General features: G+C 43.0%; 1 protein-coding gene across 1 annotated transcript; it reads right to left on the bottom strand.

Moving 5' to 3' along the window:
* Positions 1 to 852: 852 nt before the first annotated feature.
* aif1l (allograft inflammatory factor 1-like) lies at positions 853 to 12014 on the bottom strand. Its single transcript, XM_036140716.1, has 4 exons — positions 11810 to 12014; positions 7173 to 7214; positions 5630 to 5792; positions 853 to 2270 (listed from the first exon to the last, which is right to left on the bottom strand). Exons 1-4 carry the CDS (start codon positions 12012 to 12014, stop codon positions 2183 to 2185), a joined length of 498 nt encoding a protein of 165 aa, XP_035996609.1. The 3' UTR covers positions 853 to 2182.
* Between the last annotated feature and the right edge of the window lie 2294 nt (positions 12015 to 14308).

Here is a 14308-nt window from a genome sequence, read left to right as displayed (position 1 = left end):
AGGCCATGTTTTTTTTCTACAACCCTTTTGCATGTGAAAGTTATTATATTCAGAAGAAAGCTGCCCGCTGGAAATCAGTTATCACTATCACTTCCACTTGGTCAGATAAAAAAAAAAAACAGAAAAAAGAGAACCAAACACATTGGAAGTCTCTGTTGATTTGTGCTTGCAAACAAAAAGAATGCTCTCTGAGTGTCAAAGTTTCAGATTTGGAAAATTTTGAGATTCCCACCCCCACTATGAGCTCGAGTTCAAAAAGGAAGTTGCACACATGAAACATTGTCAAGGTTGCAATAAATAAACAATTGTTTAGCAATTTATATCTCAATAAACCTGTGGCCCACATAGTTAGGATGCCAAATATGTTATCTGTATTACCAGTTGAAGGCAGTCTGGCCACAGGGCTAAACAATTAGCAAATTCCACTGGTTTTCCCCACTTGCTGCTACAACACCCTGAACTGTGGGAACACCTGCAGGCAAAATGATTTAAAAAAAAAAAAAGATATGTCATAATGTGGAAATTCTGTATGAGTCCAACTATGCAGAGGAAAAACTGCAGGTGGACTGATCTAAACAGGAGTGGGACATGTTAGCGGTTGAAGAATAGCACCAATATTGTTTGTGTGCATCAAATGGTGACAAACAGTACGAAGAAAATGAGTTGCATAGCAAGAGTAAAAGTTAACTCAAGTTAGCTAAACAGCTTGAAACGCATGCCTACTACTCACAGCTGTTCCACACAACCCCACTTTACAAACATCGAACTAAACCCTTCATTCGCACCTTTCCTGAAACGTGCCAGAGGGCAGAGCCTCAGAACGGCAATGAGCAGTGGAAGAACTTAACAGGCCAGTGTAAGAAGAACCTTTAATTCCTTTGGTGTCTGCAAACAATGTACATCTCAACGCTAAAAACATGTGATGTCCCTACGAGACTGAAAACAAATCATACGTGGAAAACCCTGTAAAGTATCGATTTAACCATACGGTGTGAGCTATAGGTAAAATAACGAGCAGATAAACACGGAGGCACAAATTACAGAATTCATTTTACAAAACAAAGAAGATGAAGGGTCGATGAAACAACAGGAGGAAAAAAACAGACAAATCAAGGACAAATTTAATACTTAGTGAAATATAAAATAATAGTTAATAAGCAAATTAAAAAACAACAGCAATTTCATTCACCCATGGATACAAAGCAACAACAAAACATCCATAATGCTCACTCATCGCTATTGCTGTCTTACCTAATATCAAACCTAAGTTCATGATTTCCCGGAATGAACAAGCTCAAAGTGTTTTGTACATGAATGCCTGTGTGCTCTTCCTCCTTTCTGAAACCCTACAGTATCTGCAAGTCGAGGCACTTGGAAAGAACATGATTGTACTTTATGTAGCGTTTTACGTGCGTCTATTCGCGTGCCCGTACGTGAAACGGCGTCCAAAAAAGAGCTGCGGCTGAAACCTCGCACGCTCAGAGACTGGATCGGACCGGCTTGGTCTTCCCCCAAACTCTTCTAGTTAGCGTAATCTCTTTCTGCTCGTCGCTCAACAACTGTGAGGGCGTTAAAAAAAAAAAAAAAAAAAAAAGCAGGTCCCGGCACCCTGGGTCTGACGCTCAGCGGGAGATAAGCCGGCCCCCGTGTTCCCTGGCACTCGCTCAAAAGCGGTGCGGCGCACGCATGTGGGCCTGGCAGGACGACGGAGGAGGCTGGAGAAAAAAAAACGTACTGTAAAAACTGCTGTTGTCTGATTTTTCCAGAAGTGACCTAGTCTGCCGTGGTTAAGCTGGATTTTCCCAGGTTAAAGAAAAAAAAATAAATTTAAAAATAAGCAGAAAGGACGGATGAGCATCTTTTAGAGAATTATGAGCGTTCCCTTAAAAATACAACCACAAAACGTTTAGTAAAAATCTTTTTAACTTATCAGTTGAATTACATGTACAACTATCACTGCTACATTTGATTTAAAGGGAGAAAAAAAATACATGGATATTCACAGTCAAACATTTTTTTTTTAGTGAGGTTTAGGCTCAGTCTTCCAAACGACAGAAACCTTGCACACACACCACTTGTTCACAAAACGTCATCCTTGATCCCTGGTTCCACATTAACACAATATTCTATGTTGTTCAACGCAGCCACGAATGGTCCCTCTGCTCCGCGGTCTGGAGGCTGTTTAAGGCAGGCTGGTGATGTCCCGTTTCGGAGGGGGTCCGTCTGGCTTGCAGGGGCTGCTGTTGGCTTTATCTTCGAAAAGCAGAACTCTGAGAAGGGGAAGAGAAAGAAAAAAAAAACAAGTATGAAACAATCAGAAAGTAGCACATAAAAAAAGTTAGTTTGTACTGTAACTCTTAGAGAGGCATCAGAAATGATGAGACTTGTGAAAAAAAGGGTCCAGGGGCTGATTACTGGTAGCCTGACTCTCGCCAGATGGATGTAGTTCTGCTTAGCTCCACACATCTGTCTGGAATCGCTGCCATTGGGAGGGATTTCAATACCACATCAAATGGACGAGCCAATCAGGATCCATACCCCCACTCCCCACTTTGAGCTGCGGGATGTCTATGGGGTTTGTTGCACGTACAGGACATTTCCGTCGGATGCTAAAACCTTCTGATCGCGTCAGACCTTTGATCTCTCCGGGGTTTTCACACTCACTCCACAAGTCAAAATGTCTGAGGTCTAAACGATGCAAACCTCCTCCAAAATGCTGACTATTAATGTTCTAACCATAGACACCGGCTATGATAAGGTTTTAGTATTAAGTGAAATAAACGTGGGGTTGTCCTAATTTATGTTCTACCATTTAAAAAAAATTACATTTAACAGAAAATCTGATATATTACTTTCATATTACTTACATCTTTCAATGGGTGTTCTCGTTTCTTTCAAATTATGTTCTGTGTTTAATCATTGCATATTGTATATCATTGATTTTCCTTTTACAGTTAAGTATTTTCATGATTTCTAAGTTGTAATAAAAATGCTCCAAAATAATCCTCATGTATAGTTGAATTGTATATTATTCTCTAAAACTTTGTTAGATATGTTGTGGATCGGATTTCTGTTTGAACCACTTGACTTCTTGATAAAACCAAATTAACAACCTCTGAGTGGTGAGCTATAATTATTGGACTCGTATAATCATGTTTACTCACAGAAAAGTATGAGTTGACCTGAGAAAGTTATTTTAAATAAATGTGGATAGAAAAAAAGTGAGAAGTGTGAATTGATGCATTGTCAGTAGGAACAGCAAACCAGACTTTCACTCAGTTCTTTCTGAAAACGTCTTTGTCGATTCTGGCGGCTCATTGAGCAACCAGTAGTTGGTGCGCTGCTGTTTTTAAGGACATGAAGGCCCATCCTCCTAGGCACATTCTGTTTTTAAAGGACATTCTACCTGTCCTTAAAAACAGCAGTGCACCAACTACTCAAGTGCGAGCCACCAGAATTGACTAAGACTCCCGGATAGGTGTTGAAACGTTTTCAGAAAGAACTGAGCGAAAGTCCGGTTGCCTCTGATTTAAGCCTGTTTGCTGTTGTGATGACCCGGATAACTGAGTTTGCACAGGTAAGTCAGTAGGAAACGTCCTCCAGCAGATCGCTCCTTTCCCTGCATAAAAATGTTGAGTATGAATCAACAAAAACTATGAAAGTTTCATGGAAATCAACCAGCAGCTGTTCACAAAGCAAATTATACAAACACAGAATAAAGCTAACATGTTCTAAAGGAAAGAAAAAGTCCAACTCAGTTTTTTTCAGTGTAAACTTGAGTTTAAAAATAAAACTGCAAGACAGAGGGATGGAGTCCAAAAACAGTATTTCTTTTTTTTAGACGTCTTTAATCTTATCCAAGTCTGGAAAATACTAAAAAGCATTTCCTTTCTTTTACAGATTGCAAACCAAGGAAATAATAATAAGTTAACTAACCTGCAGACCAAAAATGCTTCCATGACTATCGTTTAACAGCATACCACATTTCTTAATCTTCCTGCTGCAGAAACTAATAAATTAATCAACAGGAGCAAAGAAATTCCAAACTCCACGATCAAATCAACGTAAGTCTAAAATGTATTTCATAGAAATCGACAAATCCGATTGGGATAAAGGGGTTAATAAGTGAAATTAATAGAGGGAAACCCAGAGTAACAAAGGGATAGTAGTTTACACCCTACATAACACAGAAAGGGATCTGAAGCGAGCTATTTAGAGCGAATTGTCTTTAATTTCCTTTTTTGGAAAACTTTGCAAAGCCCTGCTAATCCCATAAGGACCAATGATCCGAACGGGTAAAGCGAGACGACTTTCACTTCTATCTGTGTCGTCTCTCTCTTCTCGACGCTCTCTGATAACATCGCTGCTCTCCAGCACAGCACGATGCCAAAACAGTGGCGCAAACTCGGCACAGTGTACAAGCAACCGGGAGCTAACGAAAATACCACCATAATCGCTCGCCGCCATCATTCAGATCCTGGATTACCAAGCTACAGTGACTCGCTGGCCTTTTCCCTGATGGTAACGGAGCCCTATTGTGGAGCCTGCCCTCAATTGTATTCCTCTAATGGGAACTAAATCAATTGATGTTCTGCCAAATGCTCTGAAGAAAAAAAAAACAAAAAAACTACTGCTATAGATTTGTAGTTTTGGCTCCCCCCTCCCATTTCCTCCTTTCAAAGATTAAAACAACACGGCGAAAGAAAAGCTTTGTAAACCATCCCTCTTATCAGCAGCTCCAGCGGAGCGCAGGCTGCTTAAAAGGGCACGCATTAAAAATGACCACACACAGCATGCCAAACAGCGCATATAACGTTTTTCTGCTAAAATTACCCCTATGGGAGCTCAGATTTCACCTGCTATTAATTGGGCCACTCTGCTATTTTAAATGTTTTCGCTAGCTTACCATTCGCCGTTTAGAGACGGCACAAACAAATGGGCTTTCTGGAAAGCAGAGCTTATCTCTGTAGAATGTAAATAAGCGGAAAATAAAAGCAGGAGGAAATGAGACTTTTATAAATAGCATGCTGCTGGATTATTGGGTGGGTGAGTGGGGGGCAAAACAAAAAAAAACTTTGAAGGCAAAGCAGAAAAAGTTGTGCATTCTGATAGATGTTTTTGGGATTATGAGATTAGTCGGGGGGTCTGGGCTCTAGTCAGCTTACTGACCGTTCTGGCTCTGGTTCTGTGAGGCTGACCCAGCACACAGCTGCACTAAAAGGCTAACAGCTGCTTTAATAACTCATTTTAAAACAGACAAAAAAAAAAAAAAAAAAAGGGGGGGGGGCATCAGATTTTCCCCCTCAGCTTTTATATGCTGGTCAGCGGTTAATCAGCCTAGACTCAGTTACATAAGCCCCTAATCACAGCTAAAGCTAAGGGTGTCGACTACGGATAGGCTTTCCAAATGGGTTTTGTTGCTATGGCGACCAAAGGCAAGTGGGTAGTGACATCACTATCCGTCATGACTGCTGCCCCCCCCCCCCCCCCCAGCAGACAGCTGAAGCTGGTTTTTGTCTACACCGGCCTTGTTCTCTGACTTAAAGACACGGTTCATCAGGGTGATTCACAGCCTGCAGGCGGACGCAAATCATTTCTTTCCTCGCAACTCGTTCACATCTTTACTTACAGCTTGAGCACAGCGGAGCGCTTTCCCAGCATCATCTTGACGAAGTCCCTGTAGTTGATGGTGTTGCTGCTGCCGCCGGTCACTTCCACAATCATCTTTTTCAGCTCCAGGTGGGTCTTCGGCACCCCCAGCTTCTCCATCATTCGCTTCAGCCCCATCATGTCTGAGAGGAGGCGCAGGAAACACAGACATCAGCTTAATACGTTTTGTTTATGGACTTATTAAGATGCTACTCAGATATTAGTGTTATCTCAATTACAGAAATGGGTGGTACTTCTTTTCACACTGTGATGAGTATTCTGCCACTGGACAAACTTCTCCAGACAGCTGAATTTATTTGCCTTGCAAGCGAGGGGAAAATGTTGCAGCATGGCTTTAGCTAGTTTGGCAGGAAGTGTGCAGCAACAGATAGGGGAGGGGCAATGCTGATCTCTTACTTATTTGTAAGGCAAAATACAAAAAAAAAAAAAGTGTGATCAATGCCAAGACTTACTGACACAAAGGAACACTTTGTATTCCACACCTTTGATCCCAGTATACATGCCACACAGGATAGAGGCACATCAGTAGCAGCACACGCTTCTAAAAAGGCGTGGCAGGTCTTGATGCGGAACAAAACCCTCTTACCTTCCTCAGATGTAGACCCATGTAACACGCATTTCTCAATGTGGCAGCACACTTGGCCGGATAGGTAACATTTAGACAGCAGCTTTAGCTTTCCTCTCCGTAAGCATGCCACTTGTACAGAAATGTCACACAAACAGCTTTTAAGGAACAGGAACTTTTTTTTGACTGGTTGGCCATTGCTGGGATTTTTAAATCAAATTGTCCTGCCCTAGATATGGAATTATAGATAAATATGTCTCAAAACTTCAATCAAGGAATAGATGCTTATTGCTCTACAAAGTATCACTACACCATTTGTGCTTCCGCAATCAGGTCACTTACAGTAGCATACAGTAAAGATTCAGTAACGCGTGGCCATGGAAATTAGGTGGTACTAATTAGAGAGTCTAATCCTAAACCAAGAGCTGAAAGGCGTTTAGACTGCACTACCTGATGAGAAGTAATTTGAGATATCGAAAACACTGAATGGCATACAACTATGGAGAAGGCAACACACTGCATCAGGTCATTCTAGAGAAGCAGCTGATAGCTGGGAGACACAACGGACCGTCCCGGCTCGGCTGCAGGCAGCTGCGGGCGACAGTCGTCCGCTCCAAAAATCTGGGTTTACTACAGCTGCGGGCGTCGACGGGAAAGTGACCAAAAGTGAAATTAGAAACAGGATTTCGGGCTGCAAGTGCCTGACACCTGTTCACCTCAGATCTGCTGTGGGGCCGAATTAAGGAGGCTCACTTTACACCGAGGATGCAAACGTGACACATGACACCTGTCTGGGGCCGGACAAAAAACACACACACATACACACACACTCGTAGTATTAATTACTGCTCCTTCCTGTCAACATTGTACTTTGGCCAGCCATGCTGACAATTGTTATGCGAGGGCAGCAGGTGTTTTACTGCCGGGTGTTACTCACCGATCTCTCCTTCGTCGTTCAGGTCAAACTCAGCATATTTATCTGCAAAACAAAAAACACACGGAGGGGGATTATTACTTACTGTGGGAGTTCAATCCCAACCCACACCCCACACCTCCCGTAGCACAAACAGCAATAACCCGGCTGACGTTTGACTCATCAGCAAAACACGCTCTGTCCATTGGGGTGACACTGTTAAGACTCTGCTGACGGTGAACATCTCGAAGCGAGCGCGGAGAGCAGGTTACATTAACATCAGAGGGCTCTGGGAGCACGCAAGGAGTAAATATGTGGCGCTGACGTCTGAAAGAGATTAAAAAAAAAAGTTCGGAGAGGGCTGAAATGTCTGAGAGAGTTTTACCTAAACACATTCCCCATCCTGACTGCTGTCTGAAGAGTTTAATCGGATTCTTGCTTAGAAACAAGGCAGTCTTTATGTATCCTGTTAAATGATGACAGAGGGGAGACTGGAAGAGGAAGATTTTTCCACTTTTAAACAATACATTAACAAATCCTTGAAGCTTAATTTCCAAATCCACCGGGACCTGTGTCCTTTAACTTTTGCTGCGCTCCTGCATCGACACGCCAGAATAAAACGGGCTACATTTCATGGGTAATCCACAGCACTGTTAAATGCGTAAATCCTGACACGTCCGTTTACTGTAATTAATCTAAACGAACGTGTTAAAGTGGCAGCCCTAGTTTATTCACATACACAAGCATCTGTGATAAAATCCAATACATAAATACATTTCCTTTAAACAAGCTGGCTGTGTGAAGCGCTCCCCCAAGTGAGCTGCTGACAGCCTTTACAGGGGGCTGCTTTCTCACATATATAACTGACTTTGTTTGGCTATGGGCCAAAAAGCTACAGAGAGCAGCAGAGTACAGACAACCAGCATATGGCAACCAGCCCCTCATGTCAATGACTGGCTGTTTGGAGCCCCGTCAAGTGATGAGAGCACCATTTAAGTAGAACGGCATCTCTGAGATGAACCCTTATAGATAAATATCCGTGCAGAGCCCCACCGTCTAAAACCCAGAGACATCGGGACAGGATGAGAAACCAAACAGCTGATGAGCTGATCCCACCTGGCCAGTGTAATGGAATCACATTCATTTCTAAAGGGCAATTTTAGAGATACTAATTATCCTAACATGAATATTCTTGGATTGTGGGAGGAAGCTAGAGGCATGCATGAGGAAAACAGGTAAACTCCATGCATTTGTACATCTGTAAGAGTTTTGAGAGAATTGTCTCAGAGTTTGCAAATTAACCAGTTATTGTCCCAATGTAAAGGCTGTCCACGTAAGAGAGCTTTGAGCAAACATTTTAACTATATTTGCGACACCTTAAAGCATCCCATTTTACACCAAAGCAACTTGTTTTCAGATGCCAGAAACGGACATCTCTGTGTTTCTTCCTCGGCCTCCCTCCTTCCTCTTCTCTAGAAGACCCCTTTGGTCGGATTTCTCTGGCTATTTCTGTCCCACAATAGATGCTCTGTGTGTGTTGGAGGAGAGAGAGAGAGAGAGAGAGGGGTTGCTGTGTTAACCGAGTGGCTCGTCCAGAAGAGGGACAGGACAATGGCCGCCCTGTTCAGAAACCCTCAGGAGGGGGCCTCCACGCACGCACAGACGACTTTTTTTGAGAGGACCACTTGTTGTAGCGCAGCCTGTTGATCATCTGCTGCCTCAGAGAAGGGCTCAAATGGACAAAACTCAAACCTGGAGTTATTGCTTCTTTTTAGAGTCCCAAAGCATCTCTTGGGACAAATTGACTAATTTGAAAGGCTGACTTTCCTTTTTCCCCCCTTTATTTGAACATTTTATGTAACTGAGGTTCTTTGATTCAATCTTGGCTGTATACTCCCAGGCATTTTTTTCTTCCCACTGTTACCTGAAGCGGGTTTCTATTTTATAGAGACTTGCTGATGAAATAGCTGAAGCGGACGTTACCACCCCCCAGATCATTTTGGCCTGCCGATGAAGAATGTTTCCCACGCCTTCAACTCGCTGGCAGACAATGAGGCACAAACCAGACAGGCGCTTCAATAGTCGCATCTTTTCATCCAAAACACGGTTTGGACTCCGATCTTCATGTCGCTGGGATGTTTGAGACTTCTTCCCTCATTTCCTTTGCCCTGTGATTACTGTAAGCAGTGGTTGTCACTGTCCGTGTGTAAAATGTAAACACAAGTCTGGATCCGGGGGAGTAGAAAGTTGCATTTTTAGAGCTGTAAATCTCCCTGTCAAGTCAGAGTTTGGTACGCACCTCTCAGTTGTACGACGACGGTTTGGTTTGGTAGCCCTAAAGGGTATAGGTCCAAAACTAAAAAGGTATCCTCTCGAAAAAGAAGAAACAAAAAGTATCAGTTTTTGAGCCCTCTGATAGGCTGACGACCAGTCGATCTAACATGTGCCTTTCACCCAATGACCGCTGGAGATGGGCACCAGCATCCCCCTGCTACCCTGCATGGATAACCGGACATAGATAATGGACGGATAGATGGATTCATTCTAGATAATTTGGGTTTAACGTCTAGTCAAAATGTTCATTTGACTGAAAACCTTCACTCAGATTGACAATACTAAATAAGTACTAAACACCAGCAACTTGTTCTTGCTAGGTCTCTCTTGAAAAGGAAAGCTTAAAACACAATGAGACGTCTACTTGTGTCCAAACCGAGGACATAAAATGAAGGCCACTGTTGCAACAGTGGCCTTCATTTTATGTCCTCTATAGGGATGTGGGTTTGAGGTACTCCAACATCCTCCCCCGATCCAAAAAGATGATCATTAGGTTAACTGGTTTCTATAAATTGCCGTTGGGTCTGAGTGCGTGCGTGCACAGAGTTTCTCTGTGCTGCCCTGTAATGGACTAGAGACCTGCTCAGGGTGTACCCACCAGAGATAAGATAAGCAGAGTTTATTGCCCATCGCCTTAATTCAGATGGAGAATTGTCTTTGACATCTGGCAAAACAAGCCCCCATAAAAACACACAGAGATTAAAAAAAGAAACAAAAAACACAGCAGGGCTAAAAGCAACAGCTTCATGAACTCAGGATACTGAATTCATTAAAATCGTTGTACCGTTAAACTGACAACAGTGAACTAATCAATGTGTGTCTATTTAAAGCACTCCTTGTGTTCAGAACAAACACAGCAAGTGGAATAAATTATAAAAAAAAAAAAAAAAAAACTCTTAAGAACTCTTAAACTCCTAAATCCCACTGACTGCTGGAGACAAGGTAGCAGGTATAGTTAATAGATCCATGGATGTAAGGCATGTTCAATAAATTAATTTAAGAAACAGAAATGTCTGGATGTCTATTCAATATCTACTTGACCACATCAAATGTTGGAGGTTGAACCAGAGCTTTCTCAAGGTGCGGACTTAAAAACAAGCAGGTGGATAATCCAGCCACTGTGTATCATTACTAACAGTCACCCTTGCATTGCTTTGGTGTGGAGAAACTTGGCTGAATCCCCATCTGCTGTCTCACACAGGACTGAACTAAAAAAAAAAAAAGCAATAAAAACCATGCGTGGATCCTCTTCTGGATGAGCGTGGCGCCACGTTCCTACAAATGCCCACAAATGAATTCAGTTTAATGCAGAAAGGACAATTTTTTTGTTATACAAAGAAACTCGCCATGTCAATAAACCGATTAAATGTTCTACAAAACAACGTCAACGATTATGCATGACGACCATGAGAAAGTCAACGCAGATTTGACGTATAGAAGGCTGCTTGAAAGAGGCAAAGAGCTGAACGGATGCCATGTTATTGGTGGTTAATCGCCGTCGGGCTGCTGACCTGTGGGTCACTGGGACAGTATGGAAAAGAGGAGGAAGGGAAAAAATAAAAAAACAGCAATCTCCCAGAGCCTGAGTGCTGTTTATATATCACTGCCCCATTTCCTCCAGCAGGCCTACGCTCTAAGTAGGACACTGTAGCATGTCCCCCCAATTCCAGAACTTATTAGAATAAATTGGCCATATGTCACTCTGTTCTGAGGATTAATAAACAGAACCCGCACTGAGCAAAGGAAAGGGGGGGGGGGGGGGTGACCAGACGAATCATCAGCAAACGCGTGCAGTGGGGGAACGGGATGGTGCTTGTGAATCTTGCAACTTTGTTCTTGTAATTAGCTGGCAGCAACGTTTTCTCTGTTCCCAGAAGCTGAGCGTTTGTTGTTTCAATGTTGCGAACTTTGCTGAGCAAACGGAGGAACGCCCCGCCACATTCCTCTCGGGCCACTGAGGACTTGGCCCTGCACATTTTTGGGGGTGAAATCACAGCAGTCCGTCTTTCCCACAGAGAAAAGTTGGGGAAGATTCTCAGTCATCCAGGTCATGATCAATCAAAAAAAAAAAAAAAAAAAAAAAAGGTTAGAAAAACAAAAGCAACTGAACTTCTACTCTGAAGCTGAAGATGTTTCTCTCTTCAATTCAAAACATCTATCCTATTGTTTCACAGAGAAAAGCAAACATGCTGACGGCTTAAGGGAAGATGCAGGCCGCCAACGAGTTGAACGACTGCTGGAGGTAGAGGAAAAAGCACAGATCTGTAAAGGGACGACCAGACTAGTAGTTGCTGGAGCAGCTGATGGGGAGAACTGCATTTACTCACTTTTTAAGCTTTCCAGTTTCTCAGCCAGGCCTTCTTCGTCCCTGTATTTCTGGTCTTCCAGGTATTCCTGAGGAAGATCAGAGATGGTGATGAACTGAAGGTGGATTGGGAAAACCACAGAGAAACGGGCTATGGACGAAACCTCAAACTCTCTAGCCCCAGCTTTGATACCTTTCTCAACGTTTCGTGACCTAGGCCGCGGCATTACGCAACCTACAGATCGCGACTGATCGGACTGCATCTATTGACGGGGCTCGTCTTCCAGGGCTCGTCGGCCTTAATTATCCTACCGGGGCGCCATCGGGAGGGAGGAGGAGAGCCTCCGTGGAGCTTTTCTGATAAAGCTGTAACGCTGCAGTGCGCTGCGTGGGAGTCGTCCCTCCACTACCTACCTCAAAGACAGAGCGAGTCTGTGTCGCACGTGCTGACCTCTGTGGGGACTGTGAAGCGTGCGATCGGTGAGAGGATAAACCGCACAGCTGGATGTTCTCAGCAGCCCCACTCAGCTACTGCAGACTGCACACAGGAATCTCCTCCCACAGGCACGGGGCATGCGGGCACATCCGAACAAGCGCGGCGTCTGTACATCAAACCATGAAATCACCCGCCCGCAAACAATGCGTCGCGTGCATCAAAGCTAAATGTTGTGGCAGATGCTCGCTGGTGTTTCTCGGTATAGATGTGAATCGCTCTCAGACTAGACGGAGGCCTCAAGATCAAGCCTATTTGCGCGAACCTGAAAATGCTAGACTGACAATGCTTTGAAATCCATGTCAGTGAGTAATGCTTATATAGAGATATAAAAAAATCCTCTGTCTGAATTCTTTTACAATTACATAAATGCCTCTTTGCTGTCAGTGTCCCAGTTGGGTCTAGAACGGTTAACTTCGTACAGCACATGCAGTCCAACAGATAAATGCAGGTATCTATGATGCAATTTGACTAAATTAGGCATAAACAGCACGGCTGGACGATATTGGTAAAAATCAAAAACTCGATATATTTCAGCCATAAGCAATTTATTTTTTTAACTTTTCTCTGCATAAGCACAGCAACACAATGGCCTGTAGATTAAAGTGTTTGCAAACAAGGACCATTTAAAAACAAGACATTTTACTGTTTTTATTAACCAGAATATTTTTATTCAAGTGAAATAGCTTGTTTGAGTTGGACGTCAATCCTTGTTGAAACATAAAGTGCGACCAACAAAACAAGTCTATGTATTAAACAGGTTGACCGGTACTTAATGCTATGGTGAGATTCCTGATATTAATGGTAAAAAAAAAAGTATGATTATGTAAACTCTAAAACAAATAGGCAAAACCCACTTTAGAAACATATCACTAACACCTAAAGGACGTGTCCTTATCCATTAAATTGTTACATAGCCGAAAATTGCAGACCTCTGCGATTTGGAAATTGTGTCTTCTTAAAAATTGCAGTTTATATTGCAAATGCGATTAATTGTCCAGCCCTAAGAAACAGCTTGGACCCACTAGACACGCTTTCATCCCTGGTAGGTGTGAATACAGGCGTTGTGGCACATGCATGTCCTGTAATCTGGTTTGAGGTGAATTTGCAACCATAATCCAGAAGTGGGTGAATCACGGCGTTGAGTTTTCCCATCAAGTGTGGTGGTTCGTTAGAGCACGTGCTGATGTTCTAGGAAGGCTGCCAGTAAACGGTCGAATCCCGTGACCCTGAGCATGACCTTAACCCCAGACTGCTCCCTGAGGCTGATGGGTTCAATGCAGAAGACAAATTGTGTTGGAAATATACGATTGCAATGAGAAGCACATAAGTATTTATATATAACATTGGGATGTAAACCAGACCAAAAGACAAGGAATAAATAAAAATGCTGTTGTAAGAACCAAAATATCTTTCGGTGACAAAAAAAAGGAAACATAAGATTTAAACATCATGAGTTGATTGATAGACTCAAATCCCATTTCTTCCCTGCCTGCATAGGAGCTGTGCACTGTTTTACCAACCGTCTCCCTCTACTCTGAGCTGCTTTTACTACAACGGCTCCCTTTTGTCAGTTCAGGTTGAGCTGAATAAATCTCACACAGCCTGTGGGCCGCATCCCAAAAACAAACAAAAGGCATGCCCTGGTCTGTAGGTACATTTGAAAACCTGTAAGGTTGGTGCGCTCCACCACCATGAGACCATCAACCCGAGAAGCAGAATTGTTTCCCCCACAACAACCTATTTCACTGTCTAATATGCTTTGATTGAAATGCAAATGCAACAATATGCACCTATTCACTTTCAATAAAATAGATGTCAAAAATAGCAAACTGTTCTACACCTGAAACGTAAAGACCCTTTTTCCAACCCAGACGGGTCAGGGAGAAGTTTAAAGCGAGGCGAGGTTATAAACACAAAAAAAAAAAAAAAAATCCCCAGCTCTGACGCGTCTTCCGGACTGGGAACCAACCTGCCACAAATTTAAACGGCGCCCCACATCTGCAAACCCGGCGGCCCACCTAAACG

The sequence above is a fragment of the Fundulus heteroclitus genome, chromosome 8 (genome assembly GCF_011125445.2).
Source record: "Fundulus heteroclitus isolate FHET01 chromosome 8, MU-UCD_Fhet_4.1, whole genome shotgun sequence".
NCBI classification, from domain to species: domain Eukaryota; kingdom Metazoa; phylum Chordata; class Actinopteri; order Cyprinodontiformes; family Fundulidae; genus Fundulus; species Fundulus heteroclitus.
Note: the sequence above shows the minus strand (reverse complement) of the source record. Positions and strands in the feature narration are given on the sequence as shown.

Excerpts from the sequence above, each read along its gene's own strand:
- aif1l (XM_036140716.1), bottom strand. The coding sequence starts at position 12,014 with ATGCCGCGGCCTAGGTCACGAAACGTTGAGAAAGGTATCAAAGCTGGG. Across the intron at positions 5,793-7,172 it reads GAACGACGAAGGAGAGATCG|ACATGATGGGGCTGAAGCGA; the intron begins GTGAGTAACACC and ends GCCTCCTCTCAG. Across the intron at positions 2,271-5,629 it reads CGCTCCGCTGTGCTCAAGCT|AGTTCTGCTTTTCGAAGATA; the intron begins GTAAGTAAAGAT and ends TCCCCTTCTCAG.